The sequence below is a fragment of the Macrotis lagotis genome, chromosome 7, assembly GCF_037893015.1.
Source record: "Macrotis lagotis isolate mMagLag1 chromosome 7, bilby.v1.9.chrom.fasta, whole genome shotgun sequence".
NCBI classification, from domain to species: Eukaryota; Metazoa; Chordata; class Mammalia; order Peramelemorphia; family Peramelidae; genus Macrotis; species Macrotis lagotis.
In genome coordinates this window covers 49,781,752-49,803,671 of record NC_133664.1, presented here as the reverse complement: position 1 = coordinate 49,803,671, position 21,920 = coordinate 49,781,752, and the positions used below count along the sequence as shown (strand labels likewise).

The 21,920-nt window shown below is 33.5% G+C and overlaps 1 protein-coding gene across 2 annotated transcripts in view; it reads left to right on the top strand.

Annotated features, from left to right (window-relative positions):
- Positions 1–21,920, top strand: part of CDK14 (cyclin dependent kinase 14) — a 664,696-nt gene that overhangs the window by 417,515 nt on the left and 225,261 nt on the right. For both annotated transcript variants that reach the window (XM_074192846.1, XM_074192847.1), the window contains exon 10: positions 4,246–4,339. In XM_074192846.1, coding sequence (XP_074048947.1) covers positions 4,246–4,339 — 94 coding nt within the window. The remainder of the gene's footprint in view (positions 1–4,245; positions 4,340–21,920) is intronic.

Below are 21,920 nucleotides of genomic sequence, written 5' to 3'. Positions count from 1 at the left end.
CTTGCCAGTGGATCTGAAAAATAATTTCTTCTTTATTCCTCTAATTTGTTCATGACAGGATTTTTTTGTATCTAGGTTTTGTCTTCACTTTGCCATATCTAATTTCTTGTTGACTGATTGACTACTGCAGCCTACTTACACCTACCATATATCTTCTCGTTGCACAAATAATGGACTGAATCTATCAGCTCCTCAAGTGTGGACATAACCTCCAGGGATACAGATCTCAACCCATTCATGCTTCTTGAACCGTGTGACACATCTGTGTCCTCCTAAATGTTTGTCCACAAGTCATCAGTCCAGAGCCATAAAATATTTCTTTTCTTTCTCTTAATATCACAGATTCCAATGGAATATGTAGGTTGTCTGCCATTTTTGCTTTCTGGTCAGTCCTTTTATTTCCCTCTCTACTGATACAATTCTTTGATGATGTGCTTTAAGACCATTTATCAATGTTGTAATTCTTTGCTTGTAATGTATTATACAATCTTTATGTCTTTCTGGTGATGAAAATTTCAGTTATTTGAAAATTATAGTGTTCCATGAGTCACAGATATATAATAAAATAACATGGGAGGAATTGATTGAGAGAAGGCAGCACCATTTAAACAAAATCCAGTTTGATTTCTTATTATTAAGATCTATTCTGTTAGGCTATCTTTTCATCTGATTTTTACATGCCTATATATTTAAAAACATAAATAAATTTAAATATATATGTATAAATAGGTAAAATTTATATCTCACTTCAGAGTTTGTAAAGCACTTTTCTTACTATTCTACTTTAATCTTCATAATAATCTTCTGACATAGGTGCCATTATTATATCCATTCTACTTTTTGAGTAAACTGAGGCTGAAAAGAGGCTAGGTGGCTTTCCCAGAATCATACACACTTAATAAGCATTTGAGGAAGAATATGAACTCAGGTCTTTCTGATGCCCAAGTCTACTCAAGAGTTCACATAGGTGCTTATGTACGTTCTTCCATTTGCTCAGATTGTTTACCATCCAGTTGCATATCATAATCAAGCCTGAGATCAGTAAAATAAGGTGTCTGTCCAGCTGTACCATGACCAGCCTTCTATTTTTGTAAGATACTTTTATCCACTATGGATGGTTAAAATGACTTCTTTCAAATAAATTCAGAAGTCACTACTGAGACTTTCTACTTGTCAGAAAATAACCTATGGAACAGCTCCTATTGCTTCTTTGAGACATCCTCCATGATACTGGCAAACAATGTAGGTGAGCATATGTTTCCCTGTTTTATATTTCACTTGGTGTTTTTAAGTTGATTATTAAACAAAACCATCTCCACAACCACAATCTGTTCTAGAATCTTGCGTGATTTAACATAGATATGAAGAACACTTAGAAGAGGGTGTTTAAACTCACATCCTGTATTTATGGTCAGATATATTTAAAATAAATAAATAGAAAATACACAAAAAAATTGTAGAAACACATTAAAATTATGTTTTCTTAGTAAAACTGAAAATATTAAGAAATAGTATTTTTTCTCAAGCTTTCTGTAGATCACCAATTCATCTGTCTCCAAGGAGAATCTTTCAGTTATTCTTCAGTTTGCCTGTTTTCTGATTGAATGTGATGTCATTAATAATAATAATAATAATAATAATGATAACTAGCACTTATAAAGCATAATAATGTTTGCAAAATATTATATCATTTGATCCCTGCAGACTGGGCACTATTATTAACCTTGTTTTACAGATGAGGAAACTGATTCACAGAACAGTTGTGTCTTATCCAGGATTGCATAGCAAGTAAATGAGAGAGGATTTGAATTCATATCTTCTTGACTTTAAATTGAACTCTGTCCAATGTATCACTTCATGCAATTTAGATGTGGTCTATTTCCTAGAGAGGTCCTTTAACTTGTTTGATCATTGGACAAAGATCTCACATTAAGAGTGATTTTGGGGAATTACTGTGCCAAAATAGTCTAATAATTATGCAATTCTCAAAAACTTCATTCCATCCCTTTATCACTACATCAAAGGAATTGAAGACCTTTTGTTTTTTGTATTTTTTCATGATTCCCTGTGAACAAAATATTTAAATCATCTAGTCACCCATCCAGTTATCATATTGGATATTTACCAAATTCTGCAAACATATTTTTACAGAAATATAACTTAATCACAGTCATTTCTATTTGCATAGAACAGGGAGATATGATGGGAAATTAACAAATAACAGTTCTACAGCCCTGGTTCACTCAAGCTTTTCTTCTTTGATAGGAACTAGATTTAAGAAAATATTTAACTGGTAGAAGGCAGAATAATGAGATCTTTGAAATAAAGTGAATTTTTATGTTTAGATATTTACATTTATTATATATAAATAATATATATTATAATTTGGACATAACAATGCAAAATAATTCCATGAAAAATCTTTTTGTCTAAATGTAGAGTCAGGTAGATACATCTATGGCCTTCTACTCTCAGCTCAGTAATGTTTAATCCAAGTCTCTATTCTTCCCCCAAAGAAAGTCTAAGAACAAATCTCAAGTCATTTTTTTTTGCCTTAAGTGACAGTTGAATTGAAATATTAGAGTGAGACAGCAAAGGATAGCATGTCAATATGAAGGGTAAAAAGCCAAAATAGTTTAATAGAGTCTCGCGAGTACAGAGAAAATTCAGAACCAGGCAGAGCTTTATCTCTGTTTGATAGCTTCCCGTCTTGCATGAGAAAATGAGTTTTGAAGTCTGGTTGTGAAGAACTTTATCTTTCCTGTATAAGTATAAATATAAATGTATATATAACATAGTAGAAAGTTGAAACATCCATAACCTTCTCTCCAGGACAAAGGTGGATGATGAAGATACCTGGCATAGGTGATTAAGAGTCATGAGTTGCCCCCCAACACCTGAGCTTGGCTCATATCTGTTCCTTGTGTGTGAACCCTTTCACACAGGTATCAAACACATTCTGACCACACAAATTTCTCATATATTTATGTTTGATAATACTATTCCTGGGAAGATATATTCTCTTTGAAGTATAAATATTTGTCAGAGTAAGCTTCAGGTATTGTAAACTGTGTTCTATTGTAACTTTTATTGCATTGGCCTTTAATTTGTTGTAAGTTGTCTCTTTTCTGGTTGGCTATTAAAAGTAAATACATTTGTTGGAGTTCATGCTTAGAGAATTTTGACTTACAAAGTCTCGAGAACCAGAACTTTGAAACCCTTTGAGTGAGGGAATTGGGTTCATAATGTCCATTTGTCAACTTCTGAATAATTTATTTATTACCTGTGGGAAATTTTCATTCAGAAGGGATCTAATTTATTTGTTTATTCAGTAAATATTTATCTCCATCTATATGTAAGACAACAATAAGAATAGTTTATTAGAGATCTAAAACCATCATGAAATAGTTTTCATAGAATGATGCCATGGACTTCAGTGACAGCTTTATAGTGAATTGTTATAATCAGTTCTCATGCTTAAGAAATTTAGGATAAATGGGCAATAATGGTATAATTATTCAGATTCTCATCAGAGGCCACAGAGATGAAGCAAGCATTTACTGGAATGAGATTATATATTATAATTTATAGTGCCTAAGTGGGTGAATTCTTTTTCAATGAACTACTTACTTTAGCTGATCAGACAACTTAATATAAATGCATCAAGAGAGAACATGGCAATAACATTAATGGAAGATAGAAAGCTGAGGAGAAATGACCATAAGACTGTGCTTCTTCCCATTCTGGACTGAGCTGTTGGCCTCTTCTCTGAAAGTAAATCAGTTTTTTGTTACAAAGCTTCCTACGGAAATGTTTATATACCTAATCCATTTTTGTTTCATTCTTTTTTCTTGTGCTTTAAATCACTTTAGAGTAAGTGCTTTGAACATAATTTTTGCAACCATAGTAATATACTCTCAAAAACCCTTTAAGACATAATGCTATGAAAAATCTCCATTAGGATAGCACTCTGTGATTATCTTTGCCAGTTTAAGTAGATAAGAGCTTCTGGAAATTCTTGTATCATTTTTAGTTTGACTGAACTCAGTGGACCCATGACATATATTTGATGTTTCTCAATTTATAACATTATGAAAAAGAAATGGAATAATTTATATTAAGTATATAATAATTTTTTAAAAAATAATTTCGGATTGCACTGGGACTTTAGAGTTTATTTCCAAACTTTACATTGTAAATAGGATTTTCTGACATTTGTATCTATATCTATATATCTCTTTGTAGGGGAGTCGGCTGCATCTTCGTTGAAATGATTCAAGGAGTTGCTGCTTTTCCAGGAATGAAAGACATTCAGGATCAACTTGAACGAATATTTCTGGTAAGTTCTCTAAATATTGTTTCTGTAGAATGGGCATCTGATTTTTAATTTTAATTTTTGCTGACTAATTTATACAGTGCTTGATAGAATACCATTAAAATATCATTTGTTGTATCAAATATTGGAAATACAGACAAGGGTAAAAAGTTGAGTATTAAAATCTTGGACCAAATATCATAAAAAGGATAGCATTCTAGACTCACAATTGAAATGTTAGCTGAATGCAGAATTGTGATCCAAGCTTTTATTTATTTGAACGGTTGTAAATAATTGCAAATAAAAAGATGATTAAATCTGCAGAATTTGTTCTGTTCCTCTTGGCAAAATGGTTTTATTGTGATACCTAAGACAGAATGTGGAATCAACCCTATTCTATAGAGCTGGGGGGAAAACACAGGACTCTGTTAAAGTAGAATCATACTTGTTTTGATAGAAGAGGACCATCTGAACCTCTTTCCTATAATTCAACTGTCTCTTTGGCTGAGAAGTATTCAAAATGGACCAGGTGTTACAGTTTCTAGTGCTCATTATGGTCATCTCCATATTTATCTCTTTTAAAATATCATATATATGGTAATAGATACATATGAAATAATCAGTTATTTAATAAATATTTATTATGTACCTACCATGTGAAGGGTACTGTCTTAAAAATAGAAGTAAAGGACACAGTCCCTATTCTCAAGAAGTTTACTGTTTAGTGGATAAAACAACAAATCCAAAAATTATAAATAAGTTATTTTGGATAAATTGGAAATAATTAAAAGAAGAAAGGCACTTGAATTGAGAAGGGGTGGTGAAAAAGCTTCCTATTGAAGATCCATTTTCCTGACTTCCTCCTGTTGGACTTGCATGGTGAAGATGATTCTCGCTATCCCCAAGGTAAATGTATGGGTATATGAAGGCTTCATTACTCTTACCACACCTGAGTCTAGATCTTTAAAAGCTTGATTGAAATTGGTTTTCAGAAATTTTGCTTTCTGAGAATGGAAAAGAATCATTGGTCTCCTAGAAATCACTGATTTCCTCCCATAATCCAAGATAATTATACACTAAGATCCTTATATTGATGATTTGTATTTTGAGACTTAAATATGGGCTTTGTTAGCATTCATTTTTATAAAACTGTGTTGCTCATGTTGCTCTCCTTTTTTTCTTTTTACTACAAGACTTTTAAAAAATCTCTTAAGTATTTTTAAATTTAAGTATGATGGGAATATATTCTTAGTGGTAACTTTAGTAGTTATTTTTAAAATTTAAGGAAACTAAGGTCAGTATATGAATAGAGATTTTTTTTTAAAACAGCTTATTTTTGGCTTATTTTCCTTCCTTTGAGACTTTTTTTCTTACCATGTGGTAATCTTCAATATATTGTAATTAACCTAGGGCTATAATTAACCAGACTTTTTATTTCCTGACTTCCTCTTTCCTCTGTTTTTTTCCTACCCTGTCAATGTTCAACATCATCTCTGAAAATTAAAGGAGATGAAACTCTGCAGAATCCATTTGGTTGCTTGTCATAACTGACCAGCAGTTGTTTTTGTTTTTTTTCCTTTGTGATGGTTATAAATAAATGTAAAATAAGACTTTGCATGTCAGATATCTAAGTTTGATCTGTCTTTCCAATCATATTACATCTGACCTCCCACTCTGTTTCAGCCACTCTGGTTTCCTAGCTGTACATGATATTTTCTCACCTCCATGCTTTTGCCCAAACTGTCTGCAGTGATGAGAATGTTCTTTGTCCTCATGTCCATCTCTTGGCATCTCTGTATTCCTAGTGATTTCTTGCATCTACTGTTTTGTATTTATTTTAATGGTCAAGTTAGGTCAGATACAGTGAAAAATAAGATTGGTTTTGGAATCAAAGGAGCTGGCAGTTCTGCCATTTAATACTCATGTGACTTAAACCCTGAGGACTTATTTTCCCATCTCTAAAATGAGAGGATTAGATTAGATGACCTCCAATGAACTTCCAGCTCTTAAACTCTGGTTTCCTAATTTCTCATCTCACAGATTATTCCAAATTACTCCTTTCCCCCCCTCTGTGAAATATAAGCTCTTTTAGGGCAGGGAATATTTTCATCTGAACTAGGGTCAGTTCACAGCACAGTAGGCACTTACAATGCTTTTGCATCAGTGAATGAATGAATGTCCAAATGAATGAATCTGGTCCAGTTATAAATTGAAAAGGTTCTACTAAATCTAGACTTTATGACTGATATTTCATGAACTGCACAACTGAGGCTAGTAGAACTTGATCTGATTCCAAAGGGGAATGGATATCCTTCTTTTTAAAAGCTATTTTCCAGTAGACTCTCAGGCCATCTTTTAGTATTCTTTTGTTATTAGGAACAGAGTTGTTAAGCTAGAACTATGAAGTGCAACTGAAAACAAATTGGTAAGTAGATTTTTAGCAAGATACAACATCTGCCTATTTTGTAATTGTAATAAGAGCATTAATAGCTTTCATTTGGATTTTCATTTTGAAATCTTTCTAAAGAATGTTTATATTCAATAAAAGTAAACTTCAAAAATAAACACTAAATATTGCCTGAGTTTAAAATGTTCTTTGAAAATGCTTCCCCAGATTTTTATTTTTTTCCTTATTTTCCATTCTATTCTTCTCTTTTCATTGAGATTTATTATCTCTTTTAGGATCCCAGATAATTTTGCTTTATTACTTTTTTTTGGAAAGTAGTTTTTTTTATGTTTTTAAGATATAACTCTTGTAATAAGAGTTGCAAAATTCCTTACTGGATTTTTTTGTGGGGGGAAAATGAATTAGGAGGGAAATACCTATTTCTTTGGGCTGTCTTGCTGAAAAACATTATGTAGAATGAATGAATGCATAGATTATTGAATTGCCTTGACAGAGCCTGTCAAAGTGAATACTTAAAATATTTATTATTTATGTAATTAACTAATTTCCCAATTGGTATGGTCATGCCAGGTTGCTTCTATAAAGGGTTTTATTCCTATTACTTAATTTTATGGTGCATTTTAATACTTTGTTATGAGCATCCAGAGACTTTTGGGAAATGTGTAGTCTTTTAATAAATCAAATAAATAAATGCATATTCCCCACAGTGTGCATGAAATTATTGATACAGGATACTATTGTCTCTTATAAAGAGCAGGGACCTTAAATATGTAGGTAATTATCGTGATGGATGTTAATAGCTCCTACAATAGCTTTGGATGCTTCATACTGGATGGAGAATATCTTTTAAGGATGAGGAGTCCTCTTTAAAGATTATTAGAATTTTCTCCCTCCATTACCTAAAATTAGTCCTTTAAAAATCATATGATCTTAATCTTTAAGATACTATATTCTATTGACTTATTTTTGAAATCAGTGATTGAGTTTAAAATATTTCAGCTAAGAAAATAAAACAGAAAGTTTCTTTTATAAATTAGCTTGAACCTCTGGAAAATATTAGATTTGACTTCTGGTAGATCTCTTTGAACAAGAAATAATTTCAGTTCATTATGGTTGAATTGATGGTAGTTATCAGGAGATAGAGTGGACATGCTTTTATGTCATATTCTAACCTAGAGGGTATTTCAAAAACCTAATTAAATCTCCTTAAAATAGGACTTATAATAGAAATATCAAAAAAGACCCTTTACTGAAGAAGCAGTTGAGTTCCATTTGTTATAAGCATCGTTAAGCAGATAATCAATTTTAAAATAATAAAATGGGGATTATTCTTGTTCTTTTTATATTTTAACAGGAGAACTAAATGTATTCATTTCCTCTGTGAATTACATACAGAAAGGTAGTTAATAACTTTGGAGTACAAAATTAATCAGTTTAATCCCACCCCCCTACCTCCAGTAACTAATACAATTAACTATCACACACTGAGAATTTTTTTAAATTGTGAAAGGAAATAAGAACCATATCACAAAAAGCATTTTTTTTCCTTTGGAAGGTGTGTGTGTGTGTGTGTGTGTGTGTGTGTGTGTGTGTGTGTGTGTATGTATGCTGAATTATTTTATTTTATATTAGTGGCTGGGTTGAGGAGAGGAGAGCAACAGAGAAACTATTTTTATTGATAACATCTTCAATGAAATAATTCCACGAATCAGGGTGGACCAAACAGAGCTGAAACTAGAATTGGCAAAGTAGATAGTTTCTTAGGGTGTAACTTGGTGGGACTCATTAGAGATGCTACTTAATATTGTGCATATTTTCATTGCCTGAAAATTCCGGAGTCTACAACATGTAAGTATTTATTCTATGATCAGCTGCATATTTTCTGTGATGATTCTGATGGATAATAAAATGTGGACCATCCAGTTTTCTAATGAGGGATGGCACATTGTAGTTTTTTATAAACCTTGCCTGGGGTACACACGTACCTCATGGTGCCTCTGGTGTTGATGATAAATGTACTTCAAGATATGTGCTTTGTCTAATCTGCCTTCAGCAAAACCATTTTTAGAGATTTTATGACGTACTGCCATGAGTATAACTGATGACAAAACATTGCTTCACATACTGCTGGTTAAATAATAAATAAATGAAAAACTAATAAGATTCTTTTTTCTTACAAATTATTTTCATGCTTAGGAAAGGAAAAATACTGATCAATCAGTAATTGTCTTTAAAGAATTGCTAAATTCTGGATAAAGAAATCAGTTTTGAGATCATGAGGACAACAGTTCTCATCAATTTCAAGAAATTTAGAATCCTTTTGCTTACTTTTTAAAAAATGAATCATAGGATGCTTGCTAATAATATGAACTATCATTCTGGTTTCAAGTTATGTTTGTTGGGAGACAATAAAATAAGAAACATTGAATAAGCATTTGAATAGCTGTGAGTTACACCTTTATGAAGAAGCACATGGTACCAGATGCAAGTTGCAGACTCTGCTACAGTCTTAATGTTGTGAGGTCAGTAAATTCCACACCTGTAATGATCATTAACTTCTGCTCAACTAAGATTGAGGAATTAGAATGAATGAATCTTTTGGTTGATTTAAGTTTTCCTTTCTCTGAATATCTGATTCACCCTGGTATTCTCATATGAGTGTGAGCATGAAGTTCTCAGTGTTACATTATAATCTTATGATAGTTTGTGCTAAATTGTATTTCATTGGCACACTTTATATAATATTCCTCTGCATTGATGTGACTACTTTTACAAATTTTGAAGGAAACTCTTTTTGAAATTATTCTTTCTGCTCCCTGGATATTTGAATGTTTCTGACAGATCAGATTTCTTCTCAAAGTCGCCTTGTTTATCCCAGAGGAATCATGTGGGTCCTGATTGGCCTACTTTTTAATGAACCATCTGCACATTTTCCATACATGAGTCCTGGTGGTTGGCTTGTTCTCTTGATCTTTTGTCCATTCCCACGAATAGGATGTTTTTGCCAACTTTCTCCTCACCATGTAACTCAATTCAATTTAATTCAATTCTACAAGCATGTGTTAATGCCAGACAACGGGGATATAAGATAAAAGGAGAAACATAGTCCTTGACCTCAGTGCTTATACTAGGGAACAACAAGAGTGAAGAGAATATGACTAGAAGGGAGCTTTTCTGTATCATGCTAATCCTATGTAATGGTGCCTTAAGATTATTCATATATGTATCTTAGTTGTCCTGCAAGACTGTAAACCTCATTCGGATAGACAGTACAGTGTCTTCACTGAAGGACACTGCCATTCTTCTAGTTCCCCAAGTTTGCAGTTCCAGTATTATCTTTGACTCTGCCTCACCTCATATAATCAATGATTTTTGTATTAATCTTGACTCCCTCAATAAAATGTAGTGTTTGATGACAGGATTTTCTTTGTATCATCCTGACTCTAGCATGTTCAATGATTGTATAATTGATTATATAGATATTAAACCTTTACCAACACCTACATGGTACTCTGTATACAGTAGATACTTAATACCTGATTGTTGAATTGAACTAGAAGGAAGAAAGAATAAAAGAATCATCAAGGAATAGAATTTAATAAAGACAACTAGGTGACCCAGTGGGCAGGGTGCCAGACCTGGAATCAAGAAAACTCATCTTCATGAATTCAAGTCTGGCCTCAGACATTTACTGTCTATGTGGGCAACTCAGTTAGCCCTGTTTACCTCAGTTTCCTCATCAGTAAAATGAGTTTGAGAGAGAAATGTCAAACCAATCTAGCATCATTGCCAAGAAAACCTCAAATGGGGTCACAAAGATTTAGGCAAGACTAAAATGAATGAACAACAGAATTTGTTCAGTACAGTTCAAGGAGGAAGATCAGAAGGGTGTCATCTCCCAGAAAAAAAAAGAAAAGAATGATCTCACGACATTAAAAAGAACTAGAGGGGTGGCTAGGTGGCACAGTGGATAGAGCATGGACCCTGGAGTCAGGAGTACCTGAGTTCAAATCCGGCCTCAGACACTTAATAATTAGTTGTGTGGCCTTGGGCAAGCCACTTAACCCCATTGCTTTGCAATAAACCTAAAAAAAAAGAAAGAACTACAAGAGGATGAAAATGAAGAAATGTGTACCATTCAGTTAAGGTCACTGTTGAGCTTGCATCCATTTCCATGCTAAGATGATAGAAGTCAAATGGCAGGGAGTTTGGAGGGATTGGAAATGAAACTCTCCAGTAGAGGTAGACTGCTCATTTACATAAAATGAGAAATACTTAAGAGGGAAGAATTCAGGGGAAGAGAGGGAGAGATTGAACACTTTGGAGAGGGAGGAATTGAGCGATCCATAAACAGGGACAGTAGATTAATGTTCTAATAAAGAATGGGCTGTGCTTATTAAGTATAATGGAAATGTTGGCAGCAAACTTGAGCAGGGTCATTTATCTTAAGACAAAGTAGTACAGTACTGCAAGCCTACCACAGTCTAGCTACTGACATTTTCATTTTCAAGAGAATTTAGATTATCAGGATGCCCAATCTGTTGTTTAGAAAAAATTTGGAGTGAGTCAGGTTGTAGATTTATTTGTCCCCAAATACTCTTGGATTAAAGATCATGTATTTTCTTCAAAAGAAGGGATGAAGAGAATGCCATGAAGTCTCAATGCTGAGATTGAAGAATGATACAATTACTGATAGCATTTATAGTCCTCTAGGCTAATCTTTATCAATTAAGAGCCTTTCTTTGACATATACTAGGTCCTTTCTAATGCTAGTATAAGAATGACTTTCTTCCTAGTTTATGAAGTCTCTAAAATCAAAGACTGTATTATTTTGCGCAATGTCCTCTGCAGCATCCAGCACCTCTAGTTTCTATCACATTGTGAAATATGTGTGAAATAAAATTTGCACACTTTTATGGGATTATTTTACAGCTTCCTTGGAGATTTCTTTACCTTACTAATGATATATTGAGTGTATTCCAATCACTACGAAGGCCCTAGATGTGATGGAGCACTAAGACTTCCTCCAATGGATAATACAGTTGATTTTGTAGCTGTGGATATAATTTTAATATGTCTTTTGCACTACATTTAATTTTTATCTTTGTAGTTCCAATGACTAGCACAGAGCCAGATATATAGTAGAAGCTATTAAATACTTAGTTCTTGATTTAGCAACTGGTATGATTTAGTAGTAATATTTTCTTCATTCAGCACATTAGTGGTGGCCCTGGGCTTTTATTTTTTTATATCTCTTATTAATGCTTTTTTCCACTTAGGATCACCTGTTTGCCTTTCCAATTGAGCCTTTCTTTGTACCAAAGATAAGCAGTTAAAAAAATCAGCAGGAACAGTGACCCCATTTGATAATGTATATAGATATCAATGCTTTTAACAAGTCTAAAAATTCTGATCTCCAGTTGGTTGGTGTTTAGTGTATGTTGTGAAAAGAAAATAATTGTTTCCCACTTATCTCTAACTAAATATTTGTTGATTTCATTTGATATGAAACCAAATAGGAAACTATTTATTTGGATGAAGGAATTTAAGCCTCTTTTGGAGACTGATCTTTCATCAGCATTACATAATAGCCTTACAAATTTGTAACATATTCAGCTTATTGAAATGTCTTAAAGATGTATTTATTCATTCATTAAAAAAAATTGTAGAGCTCTGTATGTTGTTTACATTTCACTGGGCACTGTAGAAAATGGAGCAATGAAAGGGACATAATCACTGCCTCCAAGGAATGTGTACCACCCCACCACTCTTTTCACTTCTTTTTCCAGGAATAATCCTCAATCTAGCCATTACTGATGAAATAGGTGTGACAAGCAACTCTTCTGTGGCTCCATTCACCATCCCAGTGACTCCCTCCACCAAAATTCCTTCCCCGACACCAAGAAGTTTATTTACAGTTACTAACACTTACTGTCTGCAATTGAGTCCATTATATATATATATATATATATATATATATATATTTACACACATATATGTATACATGTATATATATATATATATGTATGTATGTATACAGTCAAATATAAGCCCTTTAATGGAACCTTGAACTGTCTCACATTTGTATTCACAGAGTTGTTCAGTCATTTCAGTTTTGTCCAACTCTGACCCCATTTGGGATTTTTCTTGGCAAAGATACTGTCATTTCCTTCTCCAGCTCACTTGACAGATGAAGAAACCAAGGCAAACAGGGTGAGTGAGTTGTCCAAGGTTATCCAGTTAGTTTGAGGTTTGTTTTGAACTCATGTACTTGAGACTTCCCTGATTTTAAGGCTAGTGCACCACACACTAGGCAAGCATGATTTTTAAAACATTCATTCAATCATACACTATGCCGTGGAAACTGGCCTTATAATGATTATCTTTGGAACTTAGTGGTAATATTAACTTCTTCTTCTGACTTTACTTCCATGCTTTTCATAATTCACTATACTTTGTAATTTACCATTTTGTATGTTTGTTGGTTTTTTATTGATATTTAATTTTATTTTTCCAATTACATATTAGAAAAGTTTTTCAGCATTCATCCATTTGCATATGTATAAATTACACAATTTTCTTCTACCCTCTTTTCCTATGCCCTCCCCTAAGCAGCAAACAGTCTAGTGTACATCTACATTTGTATTTAACATGTTTATACATTAATCGTTTTGTGCATGAGAAATTAGGACTAAGAAAAGAACGAAAACCATGTGATAGGAAGGAAAAACATAAGAGAAACTTTTAAAAAATGGACATAATGTTCATTCATATTCTGTATTTTTTTTAATCTGGATGTGGATGGTGTTGTCCACATTTTGTATGTTTTAAAATATTTTTCCCCCTCAAAGACAAATATAGCCAATCGACTATTTTATTTGTGAAGTGGAATTTAAATCCTGGTCTTAATTGCCTATTCTCCCTAAAAACTTCCAATATTAATTTGATCTTTCTTTGATTGCTTATTATTTAACAATATGTACATTTATAAAATTTGAACTTTTAAAATTTGAATTTATTTCTAAAAAATTGCCCATAGAAAGCATTTAGAGTAGTAATATCAAATTCAAATAGAAAGGGGAGCCCCATTTTGATTTAAAAATTCACAAGTAAACATTACCTGTAGATATTGTATTATTATTATTATTTATTCTGTTAAATCTTTCTTAATTGCATTTTAATCTGGTTCAAGCCTTACTGGAAGGTTTCTTGGGTGATTTTGACATCAAATTGTTCTCTTATGGCCCTAATGAGCAATTAGTTAACCTTTTAGGCCTCTTTTTCTCCTGCTAATTCCTATGATTTCTTTTGACAGTATGCTTTTTTTAAATGTATAGGATGTGTCATTTTGCATAACCCTTAAAAAACTAATTTCCTTGACTTGGTTCTCTAATTCACTGTGTCAGGAATGATATGTTGTATACCCATCAGGCAACAGCAACTTGTAATGCTGTGATAAGTACACTTTTTGGCCTCAATTAATTTTAAACAACAGCAAAAATCAGAATTAGCTTTCGTTTTTGGTGTTTTTTTCATGAGATTGCTGGTTAATGGCCTTCTGTAATTCTGTTTATACTTTCATTCTAAAGTCATAGTGACAAAGACCTTGTCTGCTTAGAAACTCAGAGGTCAAGAGAGTAATCAATTAATTGGTCATTCAGCATTCATCTATTAAGTGTATAGTAGGAACAAGACACTGTGCTGGGTGTTAATAAGCATGATGCTAAATAAGAATGATAGTAATGAGAGGATGATTCTCTATTCTCTTTAAGAAATATTTACTACTTAATATTGGGCAGAGAGATCACAGGTATTAATCATAGTCAGAAATATGGAAAAGACTTTTAATCACCTAGAAGAAGGGAAGAAAGTTAGAGATGAACTATAATCTTGATTAGAATAGTGGCAGATGAGCTAGGATCAGTGGAGATTCGGGATTCCTAAAATTTGTAGAAATCTGCCCATTTGTGGGTAGGGACTTACTCTTAGGATTAAATATTTGCTAATTGAACGAATAGACAATTGAATGAATAAAATTACATAAAAACTCATTCATACTTTTAGCTTTAATGATCATAATAATTCTTATTTCTATGACATTTATGAATCACAGACATACCTCACAACAACATTGTAGTAGAGAGTATTGGTATTATCCTCATTTTACAAATGACGAAACCTAGGGATAGAGAGGTTAAGCAACTTCCTCCAGCTCACATAACTAGTAATGATCATAGAAGAGAGGTCTTCTAACTTTAATAGCAAGTAGGAAAAGTAGGAATCGGGGATTCTTCGCCTTTATGCTGTGGAACCCTTTGTTGCTTGGGTCAAACCTGTGGTTCCCTTCTTAGAAGAATATTTTTTAAAGTACAAAATACAGGGTTAAGCCTTTTCATTGTTTTTGGTCATTTTTGAGTTGTGTCTGAAACTTCATGACCCCAATTAGGGTTTTCTTGGCAGAGATACTGGAGTGATTTGCCATTTCCTTTTCAGGTACATTTGACAGATAAAGAAACTGAGGCAAACAGTTAAATGACTTGCCCAGGGTCACACAGCTATTAAATGCCTGAGGCTAGATTTCAACTTATCTTCCTGACTCCGGGCCTGGCATTCTATTCGTTGGGTCATTTAGCTGCCAAAGCACTTTTTAATGTTTATTGTTGCTTTTTAATGTAATTTTAAAAATTCATTTTAAGCTTAATTAAAAAAATTAAAGAATGAAAAAAAAGAAAGAATAGTTTTATGTACATAGCAGAACATGAGAGAATTCAAGATAAAACAATAAATTTCCATTTCAAGAAAACCTGTATAATAAATATTACATATTGTTTTCAAAGTTACACAGCTTTGCTTCCCTAGGTTTTCTTTTGTTCTCTATTGAGCACTTTCCCCCCCTCCCAAATGTTATTTCACTTTATCTTCATATCAGTCCTGTGAGGGGAAGTGATGTTATTATTTCCATTTTACAGTTGAGGAAGCTAAAGGAAATAAGTTATTTGCCCAAAGTTACACATCTTTGGGATCAAATTTGAATTCCTGTCTTCCTGACTCCAGACCTAGAGCTCTGTTCATTATGGAGCCACCTAGCTGGTTCTACTGGTTCTCTGACTGCACTAGTGCTCTCCAATCCTAGAACATTCATTTTCAGACATATTTGAGTTAACATTTAATTCCATGCTGTCTTCTGTTGTTCATTGTTTTTTTCAGCTTAGTAGCTTTACCTCTTTAACTAAATGATTAGTTCCAAGAGTGATATGAGCTTCTTCAAGGCAGGGATTTTGCTTCTCCTCCAGTCTCTCCTCAGAGGGCTTTTGAAAGAACAGGTGCTTAATAAATGTTTGTTGGCACTCAGGAACTCAACCTGCTGGTAAGTTTCACCAACAAATGCCCATCCAGAATCTTGATCATGATGATATTATGTGTTAATTAATGACAAAATTATTTCCTGATCTAAGTATCTTCTCAAAATAGACTATAATACTTTGTAACTGTGTTTTTGTGATGGTGTAAGGGCATGACTTTTTGGGAAAAGAGAGAGAGGTTTCTTTTTATTACCTATTCACAAAATAAAAGATGTCTTCTTTTTTGGTTTAAAAAGCAAACTAATGAATTTAATGAGCTGAAATTTTCCTTCTAACTACTCCATTAGCTCTTCCATTAGTCTGATAAGATACAACACATTAACAGACATTAAAATTTAACATTAAGATGGCATTCAAATCAAGCTTGATTGTATTGAAGATCAATAAAAATAATTGTCAGTTTGAAGCAAGCGAAACTCATTGTTGAATGAATCTAGGTTGTTGTTGGGTTTCTCTCCCCCTCCCTCAGTAGAGCATGATTAGTACAATTAAAAAAAAACCTTGAGAAATAGCCATGAAGGATACATTACCCAACACTTCCTACCTTCAGCAGAATTACAAACTGCTTATTCTATTCAGATTAGTAATTTATGGGTTTTGATTTTATTAGCAGGATGAGACTTAATATAAATTCAGTCAGGCTTAGAAAAGTCCAGGGAAATGTTATTGAACTTTCTTCATAATAATTAGGACAATGAGGATCAATGTCAGTGACTCACCAAGATGCAGTAGGAAAAGAAACATTAAATTTAATTGTGAGACTTCTTTTTGCATTACCTTGTCCTCTTATAATTACTCAGTTTTCTTCTATACATAGGGGTGATATATGTCCTTTGTTCTCAAAGAAGACTAAGACATTGAAGTGATGTCATGGCAAGCAAGTGAAATGGATTTGAGCAGGGAGGGGGTGACTGTGCTAAGTCCCCAGCCTCACTTTCTCCTCCAGAGTGTCAGATGTCTGAGATCAAATTTGAACTCCTGTCCTCCTGACTCCAAGCCATTTCACATAGGGGTCCTTTTTTTTAGAAATGTTTATTTCTGAAACTGATTGGGTGGTAGGTAGCAGAACCTTGATCTTCATAAAACGCAAAACAAAAAATTAAATTGTACATTAATTTTTGTTTAGACATATGCAAGATGTTAATTTTGATAAATAAGTAAAAAAAGTACCTTTGATATTTCAATGACTCTATGATCTTACTGCTTTAGGTACTTCATCCAGTGATGCAGATGGTAACTCATCCCACCTTTTCTGCTTTTGCAGCTCTCCTTAAATCCTCCACAACCACAAAGAGTTTGCTCAATGTCCTGGCCATCTTTTTTTTCCTAACTCTCTTCTCATTGAATTGAGTGAATAGTGATGACCCTGAATCATGGAAGCTATCAGTTATTTCACATTCTTTCTATATTATTGAATCAGTTTGTCTATTTTACATATCTCTCTGCTGACTCTCTTTACATTCCTATATAAAAATCTTGATTGGTAATGGATTTCAGCCAAGATATGTCCACCATCTGGCTTGCCCTTACTCCTTGGGTGATGTGCAATTTGCTATTTCGTGGCTTGTACCTTTATTTTTCAGAGTAGTTTATTTTTTCCGATTACATGCCAAGACAATTTTTAACATTCATTTTCACAAGATTTTGAGTTTCAAATTTTTCTTCCTTCCACTCTCTGCTTTCCCTCTTCTGACAATGATAAGCAATTTGAAATAGTTATTTATGTGCTATCATGTAAAACCTTATTAGCCACAGTGGTTAAAAACGAAACAAATCAAAAGGGTCAAAAAACACAAAAAAGTATAAAGTAAGTGAAAAAAGTATGTTTCAAATCACATTCAGAATTCATCAGTTCTTTATCTGGATGTGGATAGCATTTTCTTTCTGAGGCTTTTATACTTGTTTTGAATCATTGTGTTGCTATGAAGAACTGGATCATTTATCATCATATCATCAAATCCAATTCACTTGCTTGTCATGGCATCATTTCAATGTCATAGTCTTCTTTGATGATATTGATCATGAAACAATGTGGCTGATACTGTATACAGTGCTTTCTTGGATCTGCTCATTTCACTTTGCATCATTTTGTATAAGTCTTTCCAGGTTTTTCTGAATTCTGTCTGTTCATCTTTTCTTATTGCACAATAATATTCCATTATATGTACATACTACAGCTTATTTAGCCATCCCCCAATTGATAGACATATCCTCAATTTCAAATTATTTTGTCACCACAAAAAGGGTTGTTATAAAAAGTTTTGTACAGTTAGGTCCTTTTCCCTTTTTATGATGTCTTTAGGATACAGACCTAGAAGTGGGGCTACTGGATCAAAGGGTATGTCCAGTTTTATTGCCCTTTGGGCATAGTTTCAAAGTACTCTCCAGAAAGGTTGGATCTGTTCGTAACTCCATAAACAATGCATGACTATCCCATTTTTCCATATCTTCTCCAACATTTATCATTTTCCTTTTTTTGTCATATTACATGGCTCATAACCATTAAAATATTGCTAGATGGCAATGTTGAAAGGACTTTATTTCTAGAAGAAGCTAATAAAAGTCCTACATAATTTCTGAAAAGCAGTTCATCCTATCCTTCTCTATTTTGGGGCCTGGGTCATTCATTGGCCATCCACATTGTCTTTCTGTCTATCATATAGAAATAGATATATTTATATCTATATCTATATCTATAACTATCTGGGTTCTTCAAATGGCACATCCAACTTGCACATTAGAGCATAAAAGAAGATAATCGTTATCCACTTGGTTTTTCCCATATGGATAGCCAGGTAAAATAATTTTGATGATTATTAATCTCAAAGACTCCACAGTATTCTTGGATTTGAGAGAATTTGTTCAGTGTCATCTAGGCACAAGAGTCTTTGGGTGAAGTCAGCTTTGTTCTTTTGTTTCTAAATAGGCTATCCTCCAAGACAGTGACAAACCAATTTGTTGTCCATCTGTTTCCCTGTTTTATTCCTGATGTTCTTTAAAGGCAAGTGATTATCGAAATTATCTAGGTCATTAAATCTTCCAAGAAATCTCATGAGACTGACATACTTGTTGTCTCCTCCCTTAGAGTGTGAGCTCCTTGATTAGAGGGACTATCTTTTGCCTTTCTTTTTATTCCCAGCAATTAACACAGTTTCCAACACAAAATAGACATCTAATAAATGTTTACTGACTGACTGACCCACATGTTCCTCCTCATAGCTTTATCAATGTCATCAGTAAACATATAATTTATTTGCATAAAAATTTTATAGCAACAGAAAAACAGGTACATAAGGTAATGCTTATTGAAATTTTTAAAACTTTGAAACTAATGAAGTTCAAGCCTTTATTATCATCTCACATTTCTGTTATCTTGAAAACTGATCCATCAGTATTGAAAATTCTTTTGCCTCCAGCCTGTGCCTCATCCTCTTGTCCTTCTCATCTTTGATTTATTTAATTTCTGCTGGTCTGGCAGTACTTTGGGAACTGTTGAAGGCCAAATGTGTCGACTATATTGTCGCTCCAGCAGAAAAGTGGTTTTATTATTTTTATTTTTTTGAGATGATTGATTTTCTTTTTTTAGAAAGACAATTCCCCCCCATTCTTGCTTCCTTCCCCCCACCCCCCACAGAAGATATTCTGTTAGTATGTACATTGTTTCCATGGTGTATATTGATCTCAGTTGAATGTGATGAAAGAGAAATCATATCCTTAAGGAAGAAAAATAAAGAATGAGATAGTAAAATTACATAATAAGATAATGGGTTTTTTCCTAATTTGAAGGTAATAGTCTTTGATCTTTGTTCAAAATCTATAATTCTTTCTGTGATACAGATGGTATTCTCCATTGCAGACAGCCCAAAATTGTCCCTGGTTTTTGCACTGTTGGAATGAGCAAGTCAATCAAGGTTGATCATCACCCCCATGTTGCTGTTAGGGTGTACAATGTTTTTCTGGGTCTGCTTATCTTGCTCAGCATCAGTTCGTGCAGATCCTTCTAGGCTTCCCTGAATTCCCATCCCTCCTGGTTTCTATTAAAACAATAGTGTTCCATGACATATATATGCCACGGTTTGTTAAGCCATTCCCCAATTGAAGGATATTCACTTAATTTCCAATTTTTTGCCACCACAGAGATGGCTACTTTGAATTTTTTGTATAAGTGATGTTTTTACCCTTTTTCATAATCTCTTCAGGGTATAGACCCAGTAGTGGTAATGTTGGATCAAATGGTATGCACATTTTTGTTGCCCTTTGGGCATAATTACAAATTTCTCTCCAGAAAGGTTGGATGAGTTCACAGCTCCACCAACAATGTATTAGTGTCCCAGATTTCTCATATCCCTTGCAGCATTGATCATTGTCCTTTATGGTCATATTGGCCAGTCTGAGAGGTGTGAGGTGGTATCTCAGAGAAGCTTTAATTTTACTTTTTTCTAATAAGTAATGATTTGGAGCAGTTTTTCATATGACTATAGATTGCTTTGATTTCCTCATCTGTATATTGCCTTTGCATATCCTTTCATCATTTGTCAGTTGGGGAATGGCTTGTTTTTTTGAAAATTTGACTCAGTTCTCTGTATATTAGAAATGAGTACTTTATCAGAAATACTAGTTGCAAAACTTGTTTCCCAGTTGCTACATTTCTTTTGATCTTGGTTACAATGGTGAAAAGTGTTTTTTACAAGGTGTTTTTCCAGTTTTCATCTGTTCTTTGTCTTTCAGTTTCATCTTTAAATTGTCTTGGGATAATTTGGCTTAATTTATTCTCATACTACAAATTCTACAGTTTTCTTTTTCTCCAGTGTTTTTTGTACTACAGTTCATAATTGTTACCAGCCTGAATTTATATTCCAAGCCATCATTTTTAGCTGCCCTATTAAGTAAATGGAGAGTTTTCTAACTGAGGCAATTTCATGGGTATTTTTGACATATTTTGGCAGTTGATTTATATCAGTTACAATTTCTTAGGAAATGATGGCAGTCATCTTCAATATCTGTTCTTTTATCTATTTACCATTTTGTGGAATCAATAACTCATTTAAAAAGAGCATGTTGGAATCAGTGTCACACAATATCTTTTCCTTATTTTTATTCTTGTAATTGGGTTGTGCTTAAGATATTTGTTGTAACATGTCCAAGTCTGATGGTAATAGCTGAATCAGAAATACTCAGGTAATCAGCCATTTCTTTCCTATTAAAATATACTACATTTTATTTTATATGTTGTGATTTAGTGTCTGCCATAGCCTTTGTTGAGGAAAGCATTCATGTTATATTGCTATGGGGTTTCTGGATAATCATTTAATCTATAGTCTTCAAATCAAAAACTGACGTGCATTTGTGGTTATTTCACACCACAAATTCTATAAGATACACACACACACACACACACACACACACACACACACACACATATATATAATTCTCCTTTTATAGATGAGAAAACTTATTCTCATGGAATCTATGGGGTTTCCTCATGGATAAACCTCAAGTAACAGAAATCTACATTTTCCATAGGCAGTTAATTGGGGCAGTGAAGACAACACTAGACCTGAGACAAGAAGACTCATCTTCTTGAGTTCAAATCCAGCTGTGTACACATACTAGTGTATGACCCTGACCAAGTCAGTGAACCCTGTTTGCCTCAGTTTACTCATCTATTAAATGAGCTGGAAAAGGAAGTAGCAAGCCCTCTAGTATCTTTGCCTAGATAATACCAAAATGGGGTTATGAAGACTCAGATATGACTCAACAACAAAAGCCCACTTGCCCTCCTCCCCTGCCCTCTGCCCCAGCAAGAATCAAATTAGACATCTTAGGAAATCTTGTT